This window comes from Leptosomus discolor, chromosome 13 (assembly GCF_034619465.1).
Source record: "Leptosomus discolor isolate bLepDis1 chromosome 13, bLepDis1.hap2, whole genome shotgun sequence".
Classification (NCBI taxonomy): Eukaryota; Metazoa; Chordata; class Aves; order Leptosomiformes; family Leptosomidae; genus Leptosomus; species Leptosomus discolor.
This window is the reverse complement of record NC_141403.1, coordinates 22,519,495-22,546,515: the sequence shown is the minus strand read 5'-3', so window position 1 is coordinate 22,546,515 and position 27,021 is coordinate 22,519,495. Positions and strand designations below refer to the sequence as shown.

General features: G+C 39.3%; 1 protein-coding gene across 4 annotated transcripts; it reads right to left on the bottom strand.

Moving 5' to 3' along the window:
* Positions 1–27,011, bottom strand: BRD9 (bromodomain containing 9). Of its 4 annotated transcripts, none has more exons than XM_086472550.1 (18): positions 26,921–27,011; positions 25,013–25,233; positions 23,194–23,326; positions 21,370–21,430; positions 20,263–20,407; positions 17,110–17,220; positions 16,173–16,348; positions 14,203–14,331; positions 13,231–13,363; positions 10,835–10,910; positions 8,956–9,051; positions 8,035–8,167; positions 7,082–7,193; positions 5,421–5,459; positions 4,910–4,981; positions 3,445–3,547; positions 1,630–1,797; positions 1–910 (listed from the first exon to the last, which is right to left on the bottom strand). In XM_086472550.1, the coding sequence occupies exons 1-18, from the start codon at positions 26,991–26,993 to the stop codon at positions 810–812; spliced, it is 2,082 nt and encodes a 693-aa protein (XP_086328676.1). In that variant the 5' UTR covers positions 26,994–27,011; the 3' UTR covers positions 1–809. The 4 variants fall into 4 exon arrangements, with proteins under 4 accessions (XP_086328676.1, XP_086328677.1, XP_086328679.1 ...); XM_086472551.1 differs by having other exon boundaries at positions 14,203–14,292; XM_086472553.1 differs by lacking the exon at positions 14,203–14,331.
* Between the last annotated feature and the right edge of the window lie 10 nt (positions 27,012–27,021).

Below are 27,021 nucleotides of genomic sequence, written 5' to 3'. Positions count from 1 at the left end.
TGTATGAACTTTACAAAATCCCCCAGTTACATCATACGGAATTACAGAAGTTTTATTTTAAATTACTGAAAAGCACACCTTATCCAGTATTTTCCATCCAAGTAAATATACATATCAAATTAAAAAATAAGTGTTATATTTTCTTTTTGTTTCAAGACACAAGGGATCACAAAACCATCCATCTTTTTTAGATCCAGGGCAGAATTCTTGTAGTGAGCATTTTAATGCAACTACCAAGTATTGTTCTTCCCAAGTTAAGTGTTCTCGAGAGTGATTTAAAAAAAAAAAAAAGATTTAAAAAATATGGGGAAACAGAAACAACTTCCACAGATTATCAGGCTTAGGAGATGGGAAACGTAATACTGACCACAATTCATGTGGTTGTGTCAGTGCTGAAATGAAATATTCCTCTTTGAAGATGTTCAAGTAAGACCTGAACAGAACTGGTAGCTAATTCTACTAGAAAGATTTCATACAATGCTGCCATGATACTGGGAAAATTATCGCTTTTTAGAAAAATCTGTATTTTATAGAAACTAACGCATTATTTGTTGTTTATCGGTCAAGATTCACACACCAGCAGACAACGACCTCCCTCAACAAGCAAATCTAAAGCAGGTTTTAATACATTGCTAACAACACGATGTGCTAACTAGGTATTTTTCTTGTGTTTAATCCAGCATATACGATAATATTATAAAGGAATCCTCACAGAAAAGAGGACAAAAGATCGAGGTTTCTGTCATGGACAAAAACTTTATAAAAACATAATACAAGTAAAATAAAAAATATATATAGTTCATGTCAGGTTAGTTAGTAGTGGCATTTGAGGTTTCTGGAGACTGAAGAAATTCATAGGGATCATGAACCATGTCTTGCTGTTCTCCAACACTCAGATGAGAAGGGCTTCCTGTAGAATATGGAAAAAAAATAATCAAAACCTTTAAAAGTACAGAAAAATAATGGAGAGATATTTATGTATATAATCAGCACAGTTATTTCAGATGTTCCTTTCAGACTTTTAAAGCTAGACAGACATTTAAATTATATTTAAACAGGAGATTTTGAACAAGAAATTACAAGATTCTTCAGTAATTTAGATCTCTTTTGAAAACGCAGTCATTATTCTATTACTCTGATCTGAAAATAGCCAATATCTCCTGCCCTCTTAGAAATGGCACCAAATTGTTAAGTGTTACGTTACCCTGTCTTACTGCTGAATTTTGCGGTTGACAATGGAAAGCTACTGCAGAATCCCACCTGTTACCTGCGGTTTGCAACTATGCCAAAGTAAAATAAACATCATATACTCCTTAGTATTTTTAAGAGCATAAAATGCAAATGCATGTAGAGATTTGCCAGTCAGTATCAATTTACTTCACAATTACTTCAATCATGCCTCATCGAAAAATGAGTAACTATGATTAGTGTCCTTAATTCCACAGGTCAAAGTATGTCATCTTAGTTGCTTTTGCCACGCACACTTAAAGATTAAAACGTGACCTTGCAGCCAGCACGCCATTCCATCAGAGTAGTTTCGTGTAAAGATTTACATAAATTCAAACTAAGTTTTAATCAGTGTCAATTCAAGCAGAAGTACTGCAACTGCTGTGAGACAGGCAACTTTACCAAGGTGATGCTGGTCTCTTTCAGAGGTATTGGAGAGGGAACTCAAATTGGATGACGGCCGGGATCCCACTCTGTCAGCCTGAGCTTCATGAAGGTCCTGCAGCAGCTTAGTTGTTTCATCCAGATGTAAATGGTTATCATCATGATCCAGCTCCTTCTTCACTTTCCCTAAGGGCCACCCAGTTACCAACCAAAAACCGTAATCAGCACATGCAGATTGAATTACCAAGTCACTACAAAAAAGTTCTAAAATAATCACAAGTGTTGTCTGTTACACTAAAGACCTCGACCTTGCATTGTACTTTGCACTTCTAAAAGGCAACAGCCACAGATCCGTTTTGAGTTTCGAGAAATACCTGTGAAATGCATCTGGTGGTACTGGAGGATGAAGGAGGGCACCATGGGAAATGGCTGAAACTGAACCAACTCCCAGCATTTAAACAGCTATAAAAGCTTAATTTGTCTTCCTCATCTGTTGAACTCCAGACATGAAATAATGCATTTAGTTTGCAGCAAAGGAGAGGGAGTCAGTAGAAAGATCACATAAATATCTAACTTCAAATACAGTTAAAATAGAACATGTCATTTATGGAGGTGACAAAATCCCCATCACAGAAGGTTTTAAGAACAGTATCATCTCCAGCTACACTGATTTTATGGGAAGCCAAACAAAATTGTGCAATTGCGAAGAACTGGAAGTACGTGCCAACATACGCTGCTCTTTCATCTGACGACTTCAAAAAATGTCCCTCAACTTTAAACAGGAAAATAAACTCTTTCTCTTCTATTCAGGCTGTCTTCAATGCAGACCTTGCTAACTTTACAAGAATTATGATAAGAAATAATGCCATAAACTCTCTCTGGAAGCTAAGTAATCTAGAGGTATGATTATCTACAGAAAGATCGAAGAAGAAAACTATAAGCAGTTTTCAGTGGACCAAGAAACTCATAGTAAGGCTGATATGTCTAAACATTATCTATAAAACAGATATTTATTCATTTTTTACTGAAGTGTAATAAAATTAGTGTGTGACAGCATAATCAGAGCTTACAATTGCTCTTCAAAGAACACTGCGTCTATGGGAGAAATTTGTAGAATTTTTTTTTCCCTTTAAGCTTTCAATTACCTTGGTTATATTTTATAATAAATAGTTTGGCATCTTTTGGCATTCTGAATTCAAAGTATCTTAAACTAGAAGCAATATTTTTCTTTTTCGTGATGACATTTTTGAAGACATTTGACCAGCTCAGCAGCCTGCAGAAACAGGAACGTTACTTCTTGTAGTACTGAAAGAAAGATACCTATCAAAGGCCTGGATATGAAACAACGTCCCAATACTTTTACACAACTGCCTTATTTGAAGCCAAAGTCTTTGCAACACCTGAAGTTTCTTCTGATTTTTGTTTTGGGGCCTTCCACCCTTCACATACTTACCTACTTCCCACGTTATTTCAAAAGACAGCAAAGGAAACAATAACATTTCTGAGCCAAAGCTCCACGCCAATTCTTAAAATTTACATTATTATGAACACATAAAAAACAAGCAAAGCTATCAAACTTGTGAGGGACAACTACTTTGGTTTCTTCAGTGGTACAGGAAAAGGTAGCTTGGCTAGCACATGGGTGTCTCAAAGGAAAAACAGATGAAGGTTTCATTTGTCTTGCACCAGTCCTAGACTTCTACCTACGTCAAATGTAGACTTATTACTACATTTTGAACACTTTTTTTTTTTATTCTCAGCAAATCCAGTTGTTATTTTGCCTAGATGGTACAACTAAACCGGAGTTGATGGCTTGTATATTTAATTGCTTACCTAATGAACTTAACATAGAAATATCAAGAGATACATCTGAATATGGTTTCATAGAGAGAAAGTCCAGGTCAGAAGTGTTACTGTCTCCAGCAGATTCTCCAACCTATTAAAATACAAGGAACAGAAAGACCTGCAATAGTGACAAGCTGTCACAATAACTTTTTAATGTTATTTTAATGTTAGAGTTTCCATACTCTCAGAAGCGTGCACCGCATCAGTTAAGACCGCAGCATCCCTAACTGTCTTGGCTAACCTGCCACTCACAGGCAGCTCAAACATGGCTCCAGGACAGACCAGTCATATGAATGGCAAGGGACCTGCAGGGCAGTCAAAATATCTTTCATCTCATCATCTGGGACTGTTGAAACCAACAGTACTGAATCCTCTGGGACTCAATTACATGCTCAACTCATCCCTGCCCCATGGCAGAACCCCGGTCGGGGGGAAGCATTATCAGTATCCCCCACCATCAACCACTCCCAGACCATCTTTTCCCTTATCTTCTCAACGCAACACTGGATTTATTGAATTTTTTAGGATGTGGCTAATAAAACCAGTAAGGTGGGCCTCCCTATACATAGCATCAGCTGGAAATGGTGTCTCAAGTATTTTTCCTGTACATTTGGATAGTGAAATACCGCCTGCACTACAACGATTTCATTTTTTCCATACCTGTTGCACTACTGCTATGTAATGACAAAAAGTAAGAGAGCAAAGTGAAAGTCGTTAAGCTTCAAAAGACATTCTAACAGAATTCTCTGGAGTTGCCTATTCCAGCAGGAGGAATAAGATATACAGGTATACACACAACCAGGTATCATCTTTTAGAAATATGAAAATGAAACTTAGAACCTCCATGAATTAACTTGACCAGTCATCTTCTAGAGAAATACAAACCATTCTACATAAAACTATAAATTTTATTAGTTGCTATAATGTAATCACTATAATTTTTACGTGAATTGCCATGGAATACAAAGCATATCTTCTGCTATCACAAATAATTTGCAATATAAAACCTGTACCGTTTAAAGAAAGATTTGATTAGTAGCTGTGATAGCATAAGATATGCATTACAGACCCCTACTTTCTACAGACATTTTCAGTGGCTGCGGTAAAACTGATTACTGTTGGCTTTTTCCACTTTTACAGCAGACTGAACCTTAAGTATCCACCAGCAGTGTTCACCAAGTAGCTTTCAGATTCCTAAGTGGTCTTTCTGCCTCTGAGATTTAGCTATGCACACTGAATTCAACTACAGAATATGGAACAACAGGACAAACAAAGCCACTCACTAAAATAAAATGGATTCTTTGACACTCAGGCGAAGTACTAAAAGCTTATTCTCGATACTGTAATTTTAATCTTCTACCTCAGAGCATGCATATCCTTGCACTGACACAAAATGTATGTCTCAATATACCTTTTTGTGCTGTTTTGTTTTTTAACACACAAACCATTTTACCATAATCTGTTTGGAAGAATCTGGACAGGTATTATGCAACTTGTGTTCTTCTTTTATGAGAACTGGCAGAACCTAAAGAACCAAAACATATTTTAGAGCTTAGCTTTTCACAGCCTATACTCATGTTTCCTAAGAATACTCTTAGCCTGTGTAATTTACTGGTTTGCCGTGATCAGATCCTCGGCCACCACAGAACACTATCCCATTTTGTGCTGTTTACATTCATCCTTTACAAAAAAATAGAGGCTAGCTCTTCTCTAAGGGGTGTCCATATACATTCAGGCAAAAAAATTAACCAGGATAGCCTCTTTAGGACTAACCTAACAGCCTCTTCTTTATCATATAGTCCACTTACCAAGCTTTTCTGCATTATTATACAGAACAGATGCACATTAGATAACACTAAGGATTTGAACGCTGGAAGCCCAGAGAACATCACTTTCTCTACTTTAAATGCCAAGACACTTTTTCCAGTAAAAAACCCAACAGACTGAGCACCAGTGTAACTTACTTTAACTTCATCCAGTGGTTTTACTGGGATGTTTCGCCTCTGCAAAGAAAGAATATTAACAATTACTTTTACTCAACATAAGAGAAAGACCTCTCTCTTGTACAATTTCAAGTATATTCAAACTTCAAAATGAGGCTAGACACAGCTTCTTCACATCTGTAATGCAATTACAAGGTGACAGTTACTGTTCTGAAATATGTTAGTATTGCGCATTTTAACTGATCTTTGAGTCCCCATGCACTGCTGCTTCTGCACATGAACTTTAGAGTCAAGCGCAGTACCTTAGTCGTTACCTCAGTAACTTCTGATTCCAGGTAATTTAAGGTGGCACTTTCAGAGATACTCGTTCTTAGTCAAATGTAGCAGCACAAAATACTCACGCATAAAACACCATGGCACCTCATCACCAAAACACACTGAATTGCACAGACCCACCTATGTCACACCCAAACAGCATTTCTAAGTGAAAACAGGCATTGACCATTTGAAAGGCATTCAGGAACTCTCATTTGGAACAATATTCACAGAACGAGGTGGCAAGAAGGAAAAGGCACATGTTTTGTTTCATTTTCAAGCGAAGTTCAATGTGTTGTATACACGTTTCTACATGTAGAAGAGTATTTAAAATACTGGCTTTAAACTTCTTGAACTTTTGAACCTTTTTTAACTAATTCTTTACACTTCTTCCTGTTTCATATAAAATCTTTTTCCAGTAGGGACTGGAAAAAAAACTCCAGAAAATTCTGAAGGATTCTCTGTATTTTTTCATTCAATTGCCTCCTTTTCCCCAAACATCACACACCCCATCCTACTTCTAAGTCTGCAGAGACTTAGCATAATCTAATTTACACTGTGTCAGGAAGTCTGAATACCTTCCAGGCTACCCCCACCTCCCTTTCTTTGTTCTTGAATCATTCAGAATGCCATCATTTTAAACAGCAGGTAATTATTTTAAACTAAGCAGGGTTTTCAGAGTGAAGATAACATGAAATAAGATTTTGCAGTTTCTGGTAGTCTATTTTGTCTTGGGAATGCAAACATTCCCACTAGAACTATACACACTGCTGAGAAAAATCTCTTCTCCAGTTTTAGCATGAATCTTCCCAGTGCTTTCAGAAATAAGTTAAAAGTTTTTCCTTCAGACATGCTACATGAATTTACAAGTCAGCACTGTTGGGGAATAGCTATCTGTACAGCAATATTAATCTGTTCTCCAATATTATTTAAATAATTCATCTTTCCACAAATAATCTATTTGCATTTAAATTAAGGAAAAAACCTCCTTAACAAAAGCATTGCACCATAACTCAGAAGCAGATCCATAAGTCATGGCATTGAGTGACAGGGCTGCACACACACCACGCAGTTGTTTGGTCCCTTCTCCCCCCCACGAGGCTGTGCCCCCCCACCTCTTCCCTGCTGCAGTCACAGCGTGAGCCGCGTGGAGAACTGACCTAGCTGGAGGGGAGAGAAAGATCACTTCCCTGCTCACCAGTTCAGTTCCTAATTTGGTTCACACGTGGCTGCATGAACAGCTCAGCCTGCACTGCTTACACCGACAGGGAAAAAAAAAAAAAGCACCTCATACAGTATTAAAAACCAGAAACAGGCCCATTCTTGTTCTGACGACCTTGTGACATTTCTGTGCATCAAGGACACACCTGCTTCAGCTGATAAATCGTTTTGGAATGATCTCCACTAGTGATCTGGTCCAGAAGATCATCTACTATTTTCTTGCTGTAATTTCCAGCATCCTTCACAAATTCTTGTAGGCTAGTAGGAATGGTGATAAAAGCATGACAGAAAATGTTCACTTCCGTAAAAAATATTTCAACTTTTAATACGGTTTTCCCCAACTATTCTGTATTACACCTTTGTGTAATTTTCCTTGTTCTTTCAGTCTTTTATGCTTCTTCAGAAAAGCATTTAAGGCCTTCAAGATTAAGACAGGGTCTTTTCCTTTTTTTTTTTTTTTATTATTTTAAATGTAAGTAAATGGATATGCAAACTTCTTTTTCAAATCTACCAGCAAATTTTCATTTGAACTATCATTGGTAGTGGGTTAAAAAAAACCCACAACAAAACACAAAGAAAAGAAAAAAATCTGGTGTTTAATTCTTTCCTTCCAAGATTGACAATTTAATGAGAAGTGGCATCTTCCTTTTCTAGTTGCTTTAACTGTTTTGAAACTCCTTGAAAACTACCACTGTTTTAAAGCCACTGAAATCCATTACTTGCATATCTAACTGTACTTACTGCTGTGTTCAAAATGCTAAATCTTTAGCAACCTTGAATACCCTGTGGTCAAAGATCCTAACAAGAACAGTAACAGTCTTGCAATAAAACGGGGCAATTTAAAAGTGCAAATGGAAACACCCCCCCCCCCAAACCAACCCCAACCAAACCAAACCACACCACAACCAAAGAACCTACAAAATCCCCCAAAACACCAACCAGGCTGAAAGCTAGTTTCAAGTTTTATAGTGAGTTATTTTTTAAAATAAGTTTTAGAAAAAAATACCAGGATTTGGAGTCTCCTAGTTGGCGTTTAGTCTGAACTGCTTTTCATAAAACTGGTGTAAGAAGTTGGGCCTCCTAACGAGTACGTGCTTACCTTAAGGCACACTGTATCCCAGTTTCATCGCCATATGCCGAGTACAGGAGGTCCATTTCATCTGATTTCAGATCATGAAATATAGAGTTGTTCTGCATGGAAGGTGCTGTACTAGCACTTGTAAGAAAGGTTACTACACAGGTAGAAGAAAGAGATGACAAATGATGAACATAAGTGTAAAAGATCACTTGAAGGGGGGGGCGGGAAGATTTTGTTTTCTGCAACAGATACGACAAGTGCAGTGTGTTTTTTGCTTTGACTGAAATCACGAGCAATACCTCAAGGACAACTCCAGACTCTACAGAATCAGTGTAGCTGCCTTATCCATATACTTACACGTCCTTATACTACCGGCAAATAAAGAATGACATTACCCCACTCCCACAAAAAGAAGATTCATCCCCCCTACTCCCTTTTACTTTTCTGCTTTTTGCATGTGTTTGCATCAGTTTCTGGCAAGAGAAACAGAAACTATTAAAAATGTCAACAATACTAAAAAAACCAAACAAACCAACCAACCATGGTTTGTGAAATCTTTATCACGTGATACAAAAATGCAAGTGACCCAAGGGTTTTCTTCTCAACTCTTAAGCGCAGCTGTTCAGGAAAAATTATTTCCTCCAGAGAAAATGGAGAACTGGAAAGCTTCTAGTGTGGCTACAACAGTAAGGCAGAACATTAATCCATAAACTCCTAATTAAGTTATGTTTAATAAGCAAAAAAGTCAATTTAATTAAAACTGCCTTCTGCTGTAATTGGAATAATCATATATTATACAAAGAACCATGTGAACTTTCACTTGGGGACAGGTATCATCTGAAATTATTTTCTACCAAAAAATTGTTAAAACAATGAACACATGCTCATTGGCATCTACCTTTGGCATTCAATTGGCATTAAAACATGGTCTTTGGCATTTACCTTTATTTCTTCGTTCATCTTTGAAGCCCAGTGTAGTGAAGCCAGGTAATAATTTGCTTGACAGTGAACTCAGATCCACAGGGTGAGTCTCTTCTTCTAATAATTTGATTTAAAAGACGACAATAATTTTCAGGAAAGCATTTCATGTTTAAAATGTATTTATGGTCAATGTTTAGCTTTTGCTGTTTTAAAAAGTTGCAGTTACCATAAAGGCTAAGTGTCTTTTAATCTGTACTTCTTTATTAAGGAGAGGTAGCATTCAGGTCCTGCATTTAAATTTCAAATACATGCTGTCAATTTGTTTCCACCTCTTATTCACAAGATCTATGGCTTAGTTATTTCACGTTCAAAGTATACAGCAGCATGTGAAATTGTTTTACTAGCCAATTCACAAACATCTAAGATCCAGCTATTGTGAAGTGATAAAAGCAGTTTCCCAGGTTGACTAAGTGGTAGTTCGTCTGTAGAAACCCAGACACCACGTAAAGAACCTTGTTACGATAATTACCGTTACGGCTATCGCAATACTTCTTTCTTCTAAAGTGCTGAGAACTGTCTACTTGAAATGGCTCAAGTACTTTCAAATACGCTTTTAATCTCAAAAGAGATTCCAACACCACTTAGGACACTTCCTTTAGTTACTTTAAATCTCTCTGGCTGTTCTGGAATTGAATGGTAATTAAGCTCAATTACTAAATGACAGAAAGCAAGTTTATGCCTAGAACCTTACTGGGATAAAAAAAAAACCAAACAAACTATAACAAAAATTCAGAATATAGCATTAGCTGTAAATTCAGCGTAACTATTATTAACTGTACAGACAACCAAAAGAGATTCTGGAGCACAGAAACACCAGGAAGCAGGACAGTACTTTACAGCACGCAGTGAAAGCTTGCTCTACTCCCAGTGCCATCACTGTCTAAATCTTCAGGGGCATGATTTCAGAGGTGTTACATCACATTCATTCCATTATTAATTTTTTCAGAAATAAGTAAGGCCATGACAGCAGGCCAAAGGCTTGATTTCATTGCAGAAAAATTGACTACCAACTGAAAAGGAATTTAGACAGTAACAGAGTTACAGGCCGGCATCCCCCAATCAAAACATCGACAGAAACGTGCCTAGTGAAAAGGGTTCGTGCACTAATCAGCGCAGCCCAGGTAAGCAGTGAATGAATTCCGGACTCAGAAGGTACAGACAGGGAAGCGCTGAATCAGCAACACACAGCAGCATCAAGACCATGACATGACACTTTGTTCATTACAAACTTCCAAAACTTCTGCATTTTGAGCTCAACTAAGAAAGTGGAAAGCATAAGGCTACAAATAACATACAGTCGTAGCACAAACAAAAACCCACAGAAAAGATCAAGGAACCAAAGAAAAACAATTAAGCAAAACCTAATTAACCTAAAACTGAAATTTAGCTAATAATTTAAATTAGGAAATCAAAAAAAGGTAAAAGATGATTCTGTATTGGCATTCGTGCACTGCACGTTTACACAGGATTACAGCACTTTCACTCACCTCTAGTTTATTAGATTTTAACATTACAGGGTACTCAGAGCAAAAGCCTGTCTTCCAAGTTCTCTATAAAGTTATAGCTATGTGTAAGTGGTTATAAATAGGTGTTATTTTATCTTCTTATTGTTAGCATCAGTAAAACAGCATTTGAAGAGTGAAAGTTTGAAAGCAAAGAGAAACATCTTATATTGGAGATAATAAATGTAGCTGCTGGGGAAAACGGTTTGGGGAATATTTTTTTTAAAAAAACAAACCCTCATCTATACTACATGGGATCTGTATGTACGGGTAAGACTTCAAAATCTGCGAGAACATTCAACATTAGAAATGTTTGCTTGAAAGATTATGGCATTTACCTTCTGCTTCTGGATCAGATGAATTTACTACGCTAAATAATAAAGTTCCATCTCCATTTTTTTTCAGATAACCAATCTGTAAATAGAACCACAAAGACAGAGAAGCAATCATTCAAAACAGTCCAAACACAAAGAAGGAACTGCTTACAAAAGAAAACTGTAACAACCGCTTTTAGCTGTATTCAGATCCTGCACTCTGGTATTCCCTTTTTAACAGAGAACCACAACTCTATCACCTCCTAGCAAATGCTTCAGAACAGAAGACTTACGAGTAAAATTCTGTACGCCATATACACAACTCCTTATTCATCTTCCTAAATCAGATGCAAAGTCTGTATCCAAGACAAACCCAATCAATTCCATTATAATTAGGATGGAGCCCGGCTTTCTGACTGCCAAGCCCACACCACACTTTTCAGAAGCAGAACTGTAACTCCGATCCATGATCTACCTCACTGTCTATTTTCAAATCCAGACTCAACTGGCTGTTTTCACACCGCACCCACAACTCTCTCTAACTAGAAGTACTTTTATAAACACACTAGCAAATTCTTGAAGAGGAAGGCATGCTGTGACAGACCTATCAGAGCATACAAACACAGTGCTAGAAAGGCACTCAGAGATGTGAAAGACAATAGAACACACTGGGGTCTGTATAGAGCCAGAACTGATGCGACAAACTAAGCTGATGTCAGAACCTGACTACCCATGAATTGTGCAAGAAAGACTGTAACTTCTCAGTGAAGACGGAAAATGAAAACTATGCTCTCCCTAAAGAAATATTAGTAAATACTTCCAAGCAAATTGAACAGTACATCTCCCTATTTTGTTGTGGGTTTTTTTGTTTGTTTTTTCCCCTCCCTCTTAAAAAGTTTAAACTCTCCATACATAAGACCAAGGCTAATGCTGGCATATAATAAAAACAGAGGTGGCAAATGCTGGGAAGAGGATGAACAGGAGCAATACCTTCAAGTGATGGCAAAAGGTAACAGCAGCTGAACTCTAAGAATGTGTCAGCGTCACCTAGATTCAGGGGGATCTGCAGCGGGTTGTCTAGCTGATTAACAGCCTAGACAGTTAAGAACTGCAAAGCTGCCTGCCTCAACATGAAATGCCCTTTGAGTAAAGCCAGCGATTAGCAGAAGATTGGTATTGCTCTAAAGGGTTCTGAAAAAGCCACTCTTACTTTGGAGGTTTCCAATAGCCTTCAATCCCAGCAAGTCTTCTAATTACCCACAGAAACAGAAATAGGATGGAGAAGCTAAACCTTCTCCCACTGTTCTTTGAGGCTTTCCTTACTAACGCAGCTGAGCCTAGGGCATCTGCATAACAAGGGCCATTGTCCAAGAAATAGTCACTTAAGTTTGAAGACACAACTGCTACCACTAATGCTTCAAAGCAAAAGTTTCTTCCGCAATAGTCTTAAAAAAATAGGTGGAAAATGCAGGACGTAGCAACATCCTGATTCTTCTTTTGATTGCAGTGGTCACTAGAGTACGTGAATGCAACAGAATGAGAAATGAGCACAAAGTGTAACAGTGGTAAGAAGGCTCCACGTGATGCAAGGGAAACCGAGTAAACGTATCTCAGGACAGGCTTGTAGCGAATGCCTGTAGCCTGCACGCCAACCCTCGCGTGAAGCAATGAAGGAATCTGCCATAATCAAACAGCTACGAAAACCAAAGCCCGTTAACAGATTGTGCGGAGAAAACGGCACTGTAACCCAGCTTTTCCTCCTACCTGTTGGAACAGCACAAACCCCAAACTCATGGAACAGTACCGGAATCACGTTCAAGATGATCAAACCTGTGGTTAGCACTGTTCAAAATTCCAACATGGACAAAGTACTGCTATCTTCCCCTAGTCCCTGAAGGATGCCTGTATTTTGTGCTCACAAAAGGAGGTGCTATAGCTGACAGCTACTAACTACCTGTAGGTACAAAACTACAGGAGGCTTTTAACTTCTCACTGAAAACAGTAATTTAACACATAAAAATTCCTGAATTCCTTAGGTTGAGGGGGAAATCCTGACAACCCTTCAACCTATGCCAAAGCTTGCTTTTTCTGAGGTTGCAACAATAAGAGCAGCATGATGCTCTTTCAGTCTCTTTCAATGCTAAGGGTTGCAATTAAGGAAGCAAGATTCAAGACTGTTTCCTGCAAGTGAATTGCTAAAGATGTTCAATGCACAATACAACCCCAGATCCATTTAGGACACCTCACCACGGGAACTAAGTGATGGACAATAGTCATACTGGTATTCCACACAGAACATACATCCTAGGTGTTACAGTCTCAGAAAACATAATACTAAAGCCTGTTTCCTAGGATGAAACAAAACATTCAATCAACAGTCAGACAGAAAATGGAATGGTGAACTCTGTTGCGCAGTAGACCTTGCTGTTGGGTAGATATCGATTGATCCTATCCCGAGCTTCATCTGCTGCATGCTCCACTAGTGCCAGGACGTGTTCTTCAGCAGTGCTATCTGTCAGGCTGCACGCATTTCCCTCAGGTTCAAATATGCAACTAAGAAAGAGAAGAGGAGCAGCTGTAGAAATTAAAAGCTAAAACAAAAGAAAGGGCTGAATTCTGGGTTTGCTTAACAGAACAATCAGTCCCACTCCTCTCCCACTGTCAGTCTACTTCAGCATTTAATTGGAATTATAATCACATAATCAAACTGAAGTTTTGCAGCAGAAGCTGAAAACTACCAAACTACTGAACTTGAAAAATTTACTTGTTTCTGTACCTTGATGAAAATAAATGAAGTATTACAAAACAGAGATTGGGAGTAAAATTGCATTAATACAAGGTGAATGCTGTATGCGTCCTTAGTCTCCCATATGCACAAATATGCTATTTCCACAAATTCCAAATAGAAAGATGCAGAAAAAAAATGGCATGATGAGGGAATGGAGACTCTGTAACTCTAATCTGAGGAAAAAAACCCAAACAGGCTGCATTTATCAGGACCATGTCATTTAGTTGCTTGTAAAAGTAGGACACTGCTCCCAGTCTAACTGGGAGTCCTTAATTCCTATGGTTGTCAGTAGTGGCAATTAGTATTCCTGATCAGTATCAATCACACCATTCCTTCTCATTGAATTACGGAATTTAACCTTTATCTTTCAACAGATCCCTTTTCATTAAAGCACTAAAACACTAAAAACATAACAAATAAGCATACCTAAGATAGAACAGGACATAGCTACTATATAAAAGCAGAGAAAGGTAGTAGTATAAGGGGAAGTGTGAAGATATCAGTAGGACATGGCAGTCTTCATTATATTATATATTTAAAATAAACTTTGTACATCAAAATCTTTCAGGGCATTATACGGACATTAGACACTAGGGCCAAACACCTTAGGTACTGGGTAGAGCATCTCCTCACACCAAATCCATTTCTCTCTCCTGGGGTATCTTCTTCCATTTGCTTAGCTAAGAATTTCTCTCTGTATAGAGATTCAGATCCGATACACAAGAAAGTTTTGCTATTAAAGACAATAAAAAGACCACAGGATCATACTTTTATGAGACAAATGTGTTATACGATTTTTGTTTCAGTGAAAGTTTAAGAAAGGGTGTACACAGCAGGAAACTCCTCAACAACTGGCACTTTCTATGACACTCTACAGAACACTTAATGGACAAGAATTTTAAGAGAATGTTCAGAAGGTTGCAACATCTTGGACAAAATTCTCAAAAATTACTCAGATATTAGCATGTCCAAGCGATCACGTCACTTGTTAAACTACAGTACAGAGGTCTAAGCCGCTTTAACACTTTGCAAACATTGACTTCCGTTTTTTCTATGTTTTTAACTGTGAAATATAAAGGCAAAAAGGTTCCATTCTCCCCCCAAAGCTCTTACTGTACATCAAAACCAATAATCTATCCTACTGATGCCAAAATACCAGTGTTTAAAAGGTCAAGTTAATGAGAAAAAACCAAATTAATTTCAACTACTAAAGTTAAATAAATATTGAAAAGAATAGGAAAGTAAATTCATTCCACAACTGATTGCAAGGAAACTGGTATCAGGATAAAATTAAAGGTCAGTTATTTTTAACTACCTGTACTGTATGTTAAGGTACATATTAAAGACAAAGCAGGACTATATGGCTTGGCAGTCTCAAGTCCTTGCTCTGTTAGCTATCTGTATTTAAAGATGAGCACAAAAGTTTCTCCTATAATGGAGTTTATGTAAGAATTAATCAGAAGAGAAAATCTATACTTCTGGGCACTATACAAACCAAATAACCTTATCTTTAAAAAAAAAACCACCAAACAACCCAAACCACCTGCCCCGCAATGAAGTCGTGGTTACAAAAAGGTACTGTCAGTTAATTCCTATACACAAGCCCTTAAACAAATTACACTTTGATAATTCTCCATCTCCAACAGATGTTTCTATATGCTGACATTAGAATAATTCCAGACAAAAAAAAATTACTCAGTTTAAAATTGTTTTTGAAGATACACATTCAATCTCCTATTCCCACAAAAGAACTACATTAAAATACTACTTCATTCAGGCGTTAGGCAAGATTGCAAAAACGCTTGAAGTGTAACAAAAAACATGCGGCTTTTTTTTTCTACTTTGGATATTTAAGAAAGAAGCCTGCAGAACATATCTACATGATCAGATTATTTAAGACATGACTAGTAATGCTGTTACAGTTTTATGTTCTGTCATGTAAATTCAGCATCTAGATTTTAGCTATAAAAACACAACTTTGTGACACGGGAGTGCCTATTAGCTGGCAGACAGCTATTGCACTAGCAACGTATTTTACAGAGAAGCTTAATAAGATTCCATTGGGAAGATGTTATTGTCTGCTGCAGAAATAGTCTCCTGTACCTCTATATCCTGCCAGATGAGACTAAATTTAAATAAAATCATTTACTGATCTGGAGCCACTTTGCCCTCCCAAAAAGATCCTGTTTACATTTTCATACAGTCAATCATTTTAGGAAAAAAACAAACAAAACCCCCCACAAAATAATAAAGGTATTGGTGGCTATGTTAAAAATGAAAGAGTTCAATGAGCAAAAACTACTCATTTTTTAATACAAAGGACAAAAATATCTATCTATTCTTTAACTGTGAGTGTTTAAAAGAATATGCAGTCATTCTTGGAATTGTTTGTTTCAAGTTGGGAATCACTGAGTTATTAAACTAGTTCCATAAACAAACAAATACAACTGCCCATTTATCCTATGGACACAAGGAGAAAGGCTGAAAGGAGTTTTTTTCCCCTCAATTCTTTGCTGCTGTCTAACATTACAAAAGCTGCAACAAACCAGTAAGCATGCCCATTAAAACCTTTACCTAATAACTTCTTTATTTTGCTTTTTGGATTTCTTGGTAGTCTCTGCTTGTACAGGAACAACTTCAGGGACAGGTTCCTCAACTGCTGTGTCTTCATCACCCAAAAGAGCTGCCTGCTGAGAAAAATCCATGTCCTGCATAAACGACATGCTGCGCTTCAAAGCTAACAGCCGTTCCTAGAATCAGAAAGGACAGAGCGGCAGGGACTTAACCTTTCCCTCATAGCCAAGATGCTATGATAATGGGATGGGATGGGAATGGCCATGGCCTTTTTTTGTTCTTAATGCCTCGTTTCCAATGGTGATGCAACATGATTTGGTCATGGTAGCATGGCATCAGAATTTCTGCAGCCCAACTATCAAGAGAGAAACAAACAAACAAACAAAACTGCATATGCAAAGACAACCGCCTATTTTACACAAAACTTACCATAACAGCACCACATGCACGCACGCACACACACACAGGGCAGCTTACCAAAAGAACTTAATTTCACAAGGCAACAACTGTATTTTTGAGTAAAAAGTGTGTTTGCACATGCGCATCGGTGAAATCCCTGAAACCTCCCCGACGCCCACCACCTTCAAAAAAGAAAAGCTCTCTCGTTTATGCAGAAATAAAACTTAACTGAGATCTTGTTTTCAAAGTTTCAGCCACAAGCAGCGTTTTACAGCTGGGTTTTATACACATGGATCCACTGAGGCCAGTGGAAGAAGCGCCTACAGACTTCAGTGGGGCAGACGAGGTTGAGAAACAATGGTGTGGTTGTAACAAGAACACTCTCAAGCCCTTAAACATAACAGCACTAACAGGCACTGCTGCAGTTAATCACACGTGGATGAAGTAACATTTATCATTGTTATTAATTATGTTCCTTTTCAGTATGACAAAAAACCCCCAAACAGTTTCTGCTTTTTGTTTTTAATAGGTCTCTTACTTTGCTCATCATCTTAAAGCCCGTGTGCAGAATCTTCTTGGCTAGCTTGTAGTAAACAGTATCTGGTCTGTTGTAAGTCATTGCATTATCACACATCAGTTTAAAATCTGCCTGGAAAATACAAAACAAAAGAACTGTTAAAATTTTGAACTCCTTTGTTAAAGGACTGGAAGACACCATTCCATCACAGTGGCTCTCTGAAGAACACAGTAATATTTTAGTAGCAGGCCCACAGAGTAAATGCAAGCCAAAAGGTAACACAGAATTGCAAAGGTTTGAGCCGTTTTTGCTTCTTCAAAATGCTCAGTTTTGTCTGGAATTGGCTTTTTGCTTATTAAAAAAAAACAAACCAAAACCAAACCACAACAAAAACCCCCAAACCTTTCCCCTGAATGTCAAACATAACATTTCATTCTTATGCAAATGGACCAAACAGAAGAAATAGAGAAACAGATGGAAGGATTGAGGCACCAAGGTAAGTACATTTTGGCATTTTCCCCCACATTCTACATCAGAATAGACTTGAGAAATACAGTGATATCAGAAAGATACGAATTATCTTACATTTATTTTAATTCTAGTAATTTGACCACTTCTTCAGTCATTTGCACTAAAACAAAAACAAACAAAAACTTCAAAGCATAAGGAACAGCCTTCTAGGTGCTCATCACATGCAGCAAAAGAACAGAACAGCCAAGCCTGATTTTCTCCTCTCCTCTGAACCATAATTTGTCACACATAATTTCTAGTAATTTTTACTGACGCAAGTTCCCAAACCAAAGGTGCAAACACTCCACTGCAAACAGAACCAAATAAATCTGTTGCCGATTGAAAAAGTTTTTCCTAGGGTGCCTTTTTTCCTAGTAACATGCTACTGATCTGCACAGAAAAGCACAGAAAGCATTATTAGAAGCTCTGTGAAACACCGACTTAAGACGACATCATTATCTGCCGCTGAAAACTTCTGAAGTTGTCAAGGCACTTCACAAATTGGCTCCTAACACACTAAACTGGTGCCTGATTCAGGAATATATTTTTCTCTCTTAATAACTTTTCCATATTTTAAGCAATGAATGTTCAAGTGATTAGGTTTGATGTATTCTGCAGACACAAATGCCACATTTTTGTGCACTACTGCACTACATTTGATGATGACTTGATTACGTGCAAAAGGGTTTGCCAACAGAACAGTGTGCTTCTGGAAGAGTTAACCCCTTGGGCTTCCAGACCAGTGAACAGGTTTGCTGAGACAGTTTTCTGAAGGTTACTATTGCAGTTGGACACAGCTTTCTAAAGACTTTCTCCGGCACCCAACGCCCACGAAAAATAACCTCGCCCTACTGCAATCCTGACCAGATTCTGTAAAAACAACAGCTTGTTTTACCGTCGGTCTCCACACAGGGCTGGCAGAGTCGTGCCCTCCTAATCATCCTGCAGTTATCAAGACCACACTCAGCAAGTAGGTGAGCAGAGCTGCAGATGGGAGCCTCTGACTTCCTATGGCACTAAAGCCACCTGCCTTGGCTTAACGAGACTGTCACAACACGAGGAATTGAGCAGGTGACTCTGAGGAGCAAACTATGAGCCAAGACACCGACACAGAAGCCCATGTGAGCTACACATCTAGTGACAGCCTATGAAGTGTTGCAGAAAAGGACAGAAAAGAACCTTTTGCTCACCCAACTTTGAAGCTGACCCTTTTTTCAGCAAAACTGATGCGAGTTTTCTGCAGCAATTTCCCCTCTTCCAAAAGCAGCAAATGGTTCCTGCTGACTCTACTCTTAGATTATTTATTGGCTCGTGACTAGCCTCAGCCAGCTGTATCAGAAAGGAAAGAGAACCCTCGAGCTGGCCTTGCTTCAGAGGTCAAACCCCTCAAACTTCCTTTCGCTATTATACAGCACTACAGAGGTATAAGCGTAATTAGGTACACTCATACATCCAGAAAGGGAGTCCAACCTCTTTGTCACTGCAAAACAGGCAGACTTCTAGCAACCATTTACTGCTCCTCAGAGTATCAGCAGAAACCAAATCCTTCAGAAAAAAAAAAATAAAAAATCTGTCAGTCTAAACACTACGGCGATTTCCAGGTTTTCAGGTGGCTATCCCACCAGTTTCATTACTGCAACCTTGCCTGGAACCAGAGCCACGGAGCTCTCATTCAACCTTCCTTTTTAAGTCGCCAAATGACACAACTCAGCAAGCCAACAGAATTTAGAGACCTGAAGGCATTCCTGACAGCAATGCTATTACAAATCCCTCACTATTTCCCACAAATCTCTACACGTTTTTTGAAAAAAAATAGAGCATGTGTAACAAAACAGAACAATCTTTATCAAAGCACCTCCAGGAAATACAAGCCATTCTCTGCTCCCCTTGCTGGAGCTTTCAAAAGAAGAAATCGACCCAAGAAGCAAGCCAATGCTCTCTGCCAAGCCTGCTGTTCCATCAACGCCACTCTGGACACCGTGCTACTGCAGACAGCTACAGAACTTGGCGAAGCACCTTCCTCCCAGGAGCTGGCAGTGCCACGAAAGACGTACTGCACAATGCACCCAATGAAGTACCACAGCAACAGCTACACACAAGAGAGCTGAAAGGCAAATTGCCAACAAACTTGCCAAGCAAGTTTCTGCCAAAAAAGCCCATTCCAAATCAAGTTACATTGAAAGCAGGGAAATTAAAGATTAAAAATATATAGTTGTTATTGAATCTTAGACAAAATGCTTCAGCATATCAAGTTTTCTTGCAGACATGTTAAAATTGCCTTTTAATCAAGCTAAGCAGGTCTAGATTTAAAAAAAAAAAAGAAAAAAAAAAGAGAGAAAAAGCTCCATGTTCTTCAACCGCTTAAGGCTTTGTGACAGGGTTACTCATGTTGATGTCTAGCAGCACGAATTCCATAGACCTTTGGAGCATGTTCTTTGTTTCCACAGTAATTTGTAGTAGCTTGTAGCAGAATCTGACAAATACAGAGCTTCCACAACGAAAAACAAAGCAAGAAACTCATTCTAACACACAGAACGTACAAAAGTACCCGGTTCTGAAAGATGCACGTTAAAATAATTAACGTAAGAAAGGCTTCCATGGTTAATAAGAATCTTCAGTTTCTTACTAAAGAGTTCTGAAATAACCAAATCTTTATCAATTCACCTTGAATTCAGTGACCGATTTGTATTCATTTGCTGCAATTTTTTCCTTCATTGTACCAAAATCCATGGGGTGCTTTATTATCATGGAATATCCAGGAGCGATGGCATCCGTGACTGGAAAAGCAAAAAACCCATGAGGATCTTTCCTAAAAATAAAAACAATACATTCAGATTTACATCAACAAACAAAAGGATCATTGGTTGTTATACCACATTAACAGTATAAAAATAATAGTACAACTTAGAACAAAAAACCACTAAAGCACTCTCATAAAACAGAAGCGTATTTAAAAAATGTCCTAATATAGGAGAGAATTTTGATTACACATATGCAGACTTCTTGCAAGTGATTCAGCCAGCTCTTCAACTAATTATTTCTTGGATGCTTTTTGTGTGTCTACACTCCAAATGGGCCTTTTGGCTTCACTAAGTAATAACCTCTTCAATTCTTCTTGTTCATGAGGTCCTCTAAAAATAACGATAGTATTTAATATTTTCAAATTATTTCCAAATTCAACTTACTGCTATGTAATGAAAAAGGAAAATGAAATATTGTTTGTTGGTTTTGTTTTTTTTTCTGGGTTGTTTTTTTTTTTGTTTGTTTGTTTGTTTGTTGTCCCGTTCCCCCCCCCCAAAAAAAACCCCGACATGAGGTAGAGCATTAACATCTCATGGAAAACAATAAAATAAAAAGCCTCTCCAAATTAAAAAGTTTTATCAAATAAGGAGGTATAAACTTGGTTTGGTATGTGATAGAGGTCACAGAATAACCCAAAATTTCATGAGAACAGTTGAATCTTTTAAACTATTATAATTCATAACATCTTTTAATTCTTAAACCAAGTCATTAATAGCTGGTAAATTTATGATGGCACTGTATCCTCTGCCCAAAATGCTGCCGTGCCAAAAGCTAGAATTGCACAGCAGGTAGCAATTTTACTCAACTGACCTTTAAAAACCATCAGGTCTGACCTAAGGTTACTAAACACGAGAGCCAGCCTCTAGGCACTATTTCCAAGCAGAAAACCAGGACAAGAGGCTGTCAAGTACCACGTGTAAACACGCCTCAGACACTGCCGACACGCTGCAGGTACAAGATGCTTCATACCTTTGAAGCTGGCGGAGGAAGTGTTCCAGTAACTGCTGGATCGGCGTGCTCTCACTTTCAGCTGCAGTTTGAGACAGAAACACAGGTAAGTGCAAGGAAACAGAATACAGGTATAGATACCTATTTAAAGATATAGATATCAGAGAGAAAAATCTTAACTGCAAGTACAGCTTGTACCGATCTGAAGGTCACAGACACGGATTTCAAAGCAGCGCACGTCAGATTTCTAAGCACACAGTAACTATTTCTTCTCCTTTACTCCTTACTGAGTTTTAATCAGACATCAAACTTACCGAGTTTTAGTAGACATTAAACCAGATGTAATGTTAAGTCTAGCAGTTGTAAGAAAATGCACTGATAAGGTGAAAGTAAGGTGTTACGTATTTGTACAGGAAAAGAAAAGTGAAACTTGGTTGCTCAGACACTGCAGTTGGGAAATCCACATTCTTACAACACGTTATCTGTGCAATTCTGATGGTTTCTTTACCATAACACCCATGCAATTGGCTTCTCTGAATCTTTTCAATCAAAAAGAAGTGGCAAATAGATGCAGATTTGCTGGCAAGAGAGGTACCGATTAACTTCACTTCCCGGATGGATTAAACAATGAACACTACACATTGATTACCTGTTCCATGCACATGCCTCAGAGACACGGGCTTTAATGGGAAGTTTGAAAAACTAAATAAGCAGCATGCTGAAATCCAGAATTAAAACTCCAACTCTTCATCACGATAATGAAGAGACATTTCCCTTCTTAACCAGAACAGGGAAGATAATTTAAATGCTTCTGAATGACATTTTTGAAGCAGATGAAAATAGAAGCCCTGTCAATACAGGTATCAGTTTTCAGCTTGCCAGTTTTTCAAGGCTCCAGGCTACCCACACACATAAAGCTTTGACCAGAAAATTTCAGTTACCCCTACTAGGTCACCTTGACAGTTGGTCGACACCATTCCTCATTTAACGTGTAATCATAATTTAAATTCCTCAATAAATTACTTAACCAGTCAACAGGTAGTGTTTCAAAGACAAGACTCAAAATATTCCTAAAGACCCAACTTTTTGCTACTAAGTTCCATTTCTAGGCACACATGTAGCGAGATCATGATGTGCTTGAAAATTCTTGTAAGTAAAAGTTCCCACTGGATAACATCGAATTTTAACTACCAAGCAATGGCTACAGGTAGCGAAAGCACGGCCAAATCCAAAGGGATTAACCATGCAGAAGTTACCACACACAATTTAAGTATTTTGGCTGGTGATGAGAACTAAAGAAGACTGGCAAATGAAAACTGGAGGGATTACGGTCTTTAGAGACACCCTATCAGAACTTACTGCCATCCTTTTGATGAAAATTAGAGACACTAAAATTAAAACTTCACACAGGTTATTAAAAGAAAAAAAGACAGTAACAACAGCTAAGCAGTCTCCACAAGATTTCTTCCCTCGAACTGAGAAATATTGAGTTTCAGATGTTCTGACCATTATTTCATAAATGATGAGGAAATGCCAAGGAGGAGGAGTCAGGGGAACACTACGCACAACAACGCTTTTATACCAGCTGTATTCTCCCAAGTAACAGGAGCCAGAGATGATGTCCTTGGCAAGTTCAGTCATGAAAACAAACCTCCTAAAACCAGAGGCACCAAGAGGAATACCAACTTTTCAGACAGGAGAAAGTTCTGAATGTTGGAAAAAATGAAGTCTCTAGATTTCAGCAAATCCTCAGGGAAATTTTACATGTTGGTACCTTTGACAAAAGCTTTGTGTGACGTGCTTTTAAAAACACCCAAGATGATTTTAATTTTTCACACTCCTCACCTGGCTGGGTTCTGCATGCTCTGACAGGACGATCTGGAGGAGGTTCAACCTCCACTTTTTTCCCAGGATCAAAGTCATCAGTTTCTCCTTCAGTATCACACTGTTCTTTCTCCCTTTTCCTCTTTTTCTCTTCCTAGCACAGCGGGAAGAAGACAGAATTTAGAGGAATGTACTTGGAATGTACAATCCCACCCATCAAAATGTAAGAGACAGTGTTTTTTGTTTGGAATACTCTATCCATATCTGAGCCATAACATGGTTTAAACAATAGTGCACACATTTTCACTGTCACTTTTTCAATTTTCTTCTCTGATTAAAACTAACTGTTCACCTTTTGCTTCTTTGTATTTGATATACTATTGTTCTGTCATTAGTTACTGCACTTTTACTGAAAATAACGTTAAAGCTGAAGCTATTATATGTAAAATTGCATGATAATAAGCTACACCAGAGAGGAAAGGAAGTTAATTTACTATTCAGTAAAGATCAGTCTGTAGCTCTGCTTTGATCAACCTGTTTTTGTTGTTTGGTGCATTAAACAGCAATCCATAAATCTTGTGATAATTTAGGAAGCCTTCAAAAGAACCATAAGAAATGCTCTGTAACAGTGGTGGCAATTAAGGACCTCTTCCTAGGCTGCAAAGCAAAGACATGTCTCAGTCAATCCTATAAACTAACAGTCATTATTCACGTTTGCACAGAAAAGCATACTGTCATTAACCTTCTTCAGAGTACAGTTTTGTTACTTATCTATCCGTCAGCTTCTTCTGCATGGATTAATAATGAAGTTCTGGGGAATACAAAAATCCAAACCACCACCACTTAGCAAAGGCAAACCAAACGGGGTTTTTTGATGCTACAAGAACTTGTATTAAAGACAGTTGTTTTGCTACATTTCAAGTCCCAGCCATACTCTTAACTGAAACATTTGAAAATGTTTGTAAAGAAAATTTTCCACTATCTGCCCTGTATTCAAGAGCTTCTGAATGATCCTACAAGATGTATCACTTTCAAGCCATACAAGCCCAACAAACTTATCAATTCAAAATGACAGATTTTAGCCACACATAGTTGTAGTGAAACACAGTCATGCGAGAATAGTAAAACTACATGACAAAGAATTAAAAAAAGAGGTCAGAGAATCATTAGTGCACAAAAGAAGTATTACTAAAATGACATGGTACTGTATGAAATGTAACTGTACCGTCAGTTGCCTATTTCAATCTAACTCCTAAAGGGTCAGCACGGACAACTAAGGTGAGCACACCACTTGCTACTAACGAAACCACAAAGCCCAGCACGCAGGTTATTCGAAACAAGAACCAACAAGACTGTCCTACCTCAGTACTCAACTGATCAGATTTCAGAAAGCTGTTCTGAGCAAACACATTCATGTCCAATAACTTGGCATACCTCAGGAACAGAAATGCAATCTAGATTTATTTGAAATGCTGAAAATACCCTCCCCAAAAGGAAGCAAAACATGTGCCTGACCTGGCTGAAATATAAAACGTTCAACCTAAACCCAGAAGCATTCATACTTACAGACAAAGCAAACGGATATGCAAAACAAATGGTTACAAGAAACAAGCTTTTACTTTGTTCAAAAAATCATCACAGGGATTTCTCTTTTAAATGGGAGAAATACACCAACACACACACATGGGTTTTCTACGTTTGTGAAGTGCTGTCTCCAAACAATAAGCTTCTTGCAACAGTGTTTAAAAAAAAAAAAAGTTCAGATACTCTGTCCCAGATTTTAGATCTGATAAGCAAGCATGAAGACTGGTATGTCTGAATTCTAATAATCACAGCTTACCTTTCTCTTTCTTCTTTCCTCATCATCTAAATGCTTTTCTTTTTCCTTCTCAGACTTTTTTTTCTTTTTTTTCTTCTTTTCTTTATGTCGTTCTCGCTCATGATCTGATCTGTCATCGTAGTAACTAGAATCATGCCCGGACCCAGAAAGTTCAGTCACTTCACTTCCTCCAACTTTAAGTACCAGCTTTAAAGGTTTTTCCAAAGGCTTATCCACATAATCTAAATTTAAAAAGTAAAATGTTTTGTAAATGTTCATGTAGGCGATAGCATACAGCAATTACTGAAACTTCTTCTAGAAATACTGTTTACAAGTATTTGCTGCAGTCTGAAAATATATGCTATACATTTGGAGAGAAAATTAACAGATAAGACTAATAAATCCAAGTTAAGAAACAGTTGTTCAGCACATTTAAGAATCATAGAGTCATCAGGTTAGAAAAGACCTCTAAGATGAAGTCCAACCATCAACCCAACACCACCCATGCCCACTAAACCATGCCCCAAAGTGCCCCACACCTACGTGTTTTTTAAATACCTCCAGGGATGGTGACTCCACCACTTCCCTGGGCAGCCTGTTCCAGGGCTTGGCAGCCCTTTCGGTGAAGAAATTCTTCCTCATGTCCAATCTAAACCTCCCCTGGTGCAACCTGAGGCCATTTCCTCTCGTCCTATCACTTGTTGCTTGGGAGAAGAGACCGACCCCCACCTCACTACACCTCCTCTCAGGCAGTTGCAGAGAGCGATAAGGTCTCCCCTCAGCCTCCTCTTCTCCAGTTAGTCTGGAAAATCCCAGTTCCTCACAGACCTGTTCTCCAGACCCCTCACCAGCTTCGCGGCCCTTCTCTGGACACGCTCCAGCACCTCAGTGTCTCTCTTGTCCTGGGGGGCCCAAAACTGCACCCAGCATTCGAGGGGAAGCCTCACCAGTGCCCAGTCCAGGGGCACGATCCCCTCCCTGCTCCTGCTGGCCACCCCATGGCTGACACAGGCCAGGCTGCTGGTGGCCTTCTTGCCCACCTGGGCACACTGCTGGCTCATGTCCAGCCGGCTGTCGACCAGCACCCCCAGGTCCCTCTCTGCCGGGCAGCTCTCCAGCCACTCCTCCCCAGCCTGCAGCGCTGCTGGGCTTGGTGTGACCCAAGGGCAGGACCCGGCACTTGGCCTTGTTGAACCTCATACAGCTGGCATCGGCCCAGCGATCCAGCCTGTCCAGATCCCTCTGCAGAGCCTTCCTGCCCTCCAGCAGATCAACACTGCCACCCAATTTACTGTCACCTGCAAACTCCCTGAGGGAGCACTCCATCCCCTCATCCAGATCATCAATAAAGATGTTAAACAAGACCGATCCCAATACCGAGCCCTTGGGGAACACCCCTTGTGACCAGCCGCCAGCTGGATTGAACTCCATTCACCACCACTCTCTGTGCTCAGCCGTCCGGCCAGTTTTCTACCCAGCGATTTTCCACAACCTGTAATAACACATAAGGAACTAACTCCTCGCCCTTCCCTGAAAACACCACAAAAAGCTCGTCAGAGCACAGTGAAACCCAGCGTCGCTCACCCAGTGCGGCGCCCGGAACCCATCAGCACCAGCCGCACCAACCACGAAGCCGCCCGGCCTCCAGCCCTGCCGCCCCAGCGCTCGCTCCGCCTTCCTCGAGCCCCACCTGGGCCCCTCCGCCTCCTCCGGGCCACCGACCGCCTCCCTTCCCCCGCTGCCCAGCAGCCCCGCACCGCGCCCCTTCCCCTCGGACCAGGGTCTCTCCCTCCAGGCGCTCCGCTACGACCCAGCCCGCGAAGGGCCGCCGGGCCCCGCCGACACCCGCCGAGGGGAGGGGGCAGCCGCATCCCGCGTACACACACGGGCTGTGCCCTCCCCCTGCCCAGTACCGGCCGCGGTTCTTACCGCCGTACGCGGTGGCAGAGGCCGAGCGCCATTCCGCCTTCTCTGCCTTGTGTTTCTTGTGCTTCTTCCCCATGGCAGAGCCGGTCCCGCCAGCGCCGGCT

Coding starts and splice junctions, on each gene's coding strand:
- BRD9 (XM_086472550.1), bottom strand. CDS start 26,993: ATGGGGAAGAAGCACAAGAAACACAAGGCAGAGAAGGCGGAATGGCGC. Junction 21,431..23,193: donor AGCATGCAGAACCCAGCCAG/GTGAGGAGTGTG, acceptor CTCAAACTGCAG/CTGAAAGTGAGAGCACGCCG. Junction 911..1,629: donor AAGAGACCAGCATCACCTTG/GTAAAGTTGCCT, acceptor CATATTCTACAG/GAAGCCCTTCTCATCTGAGT.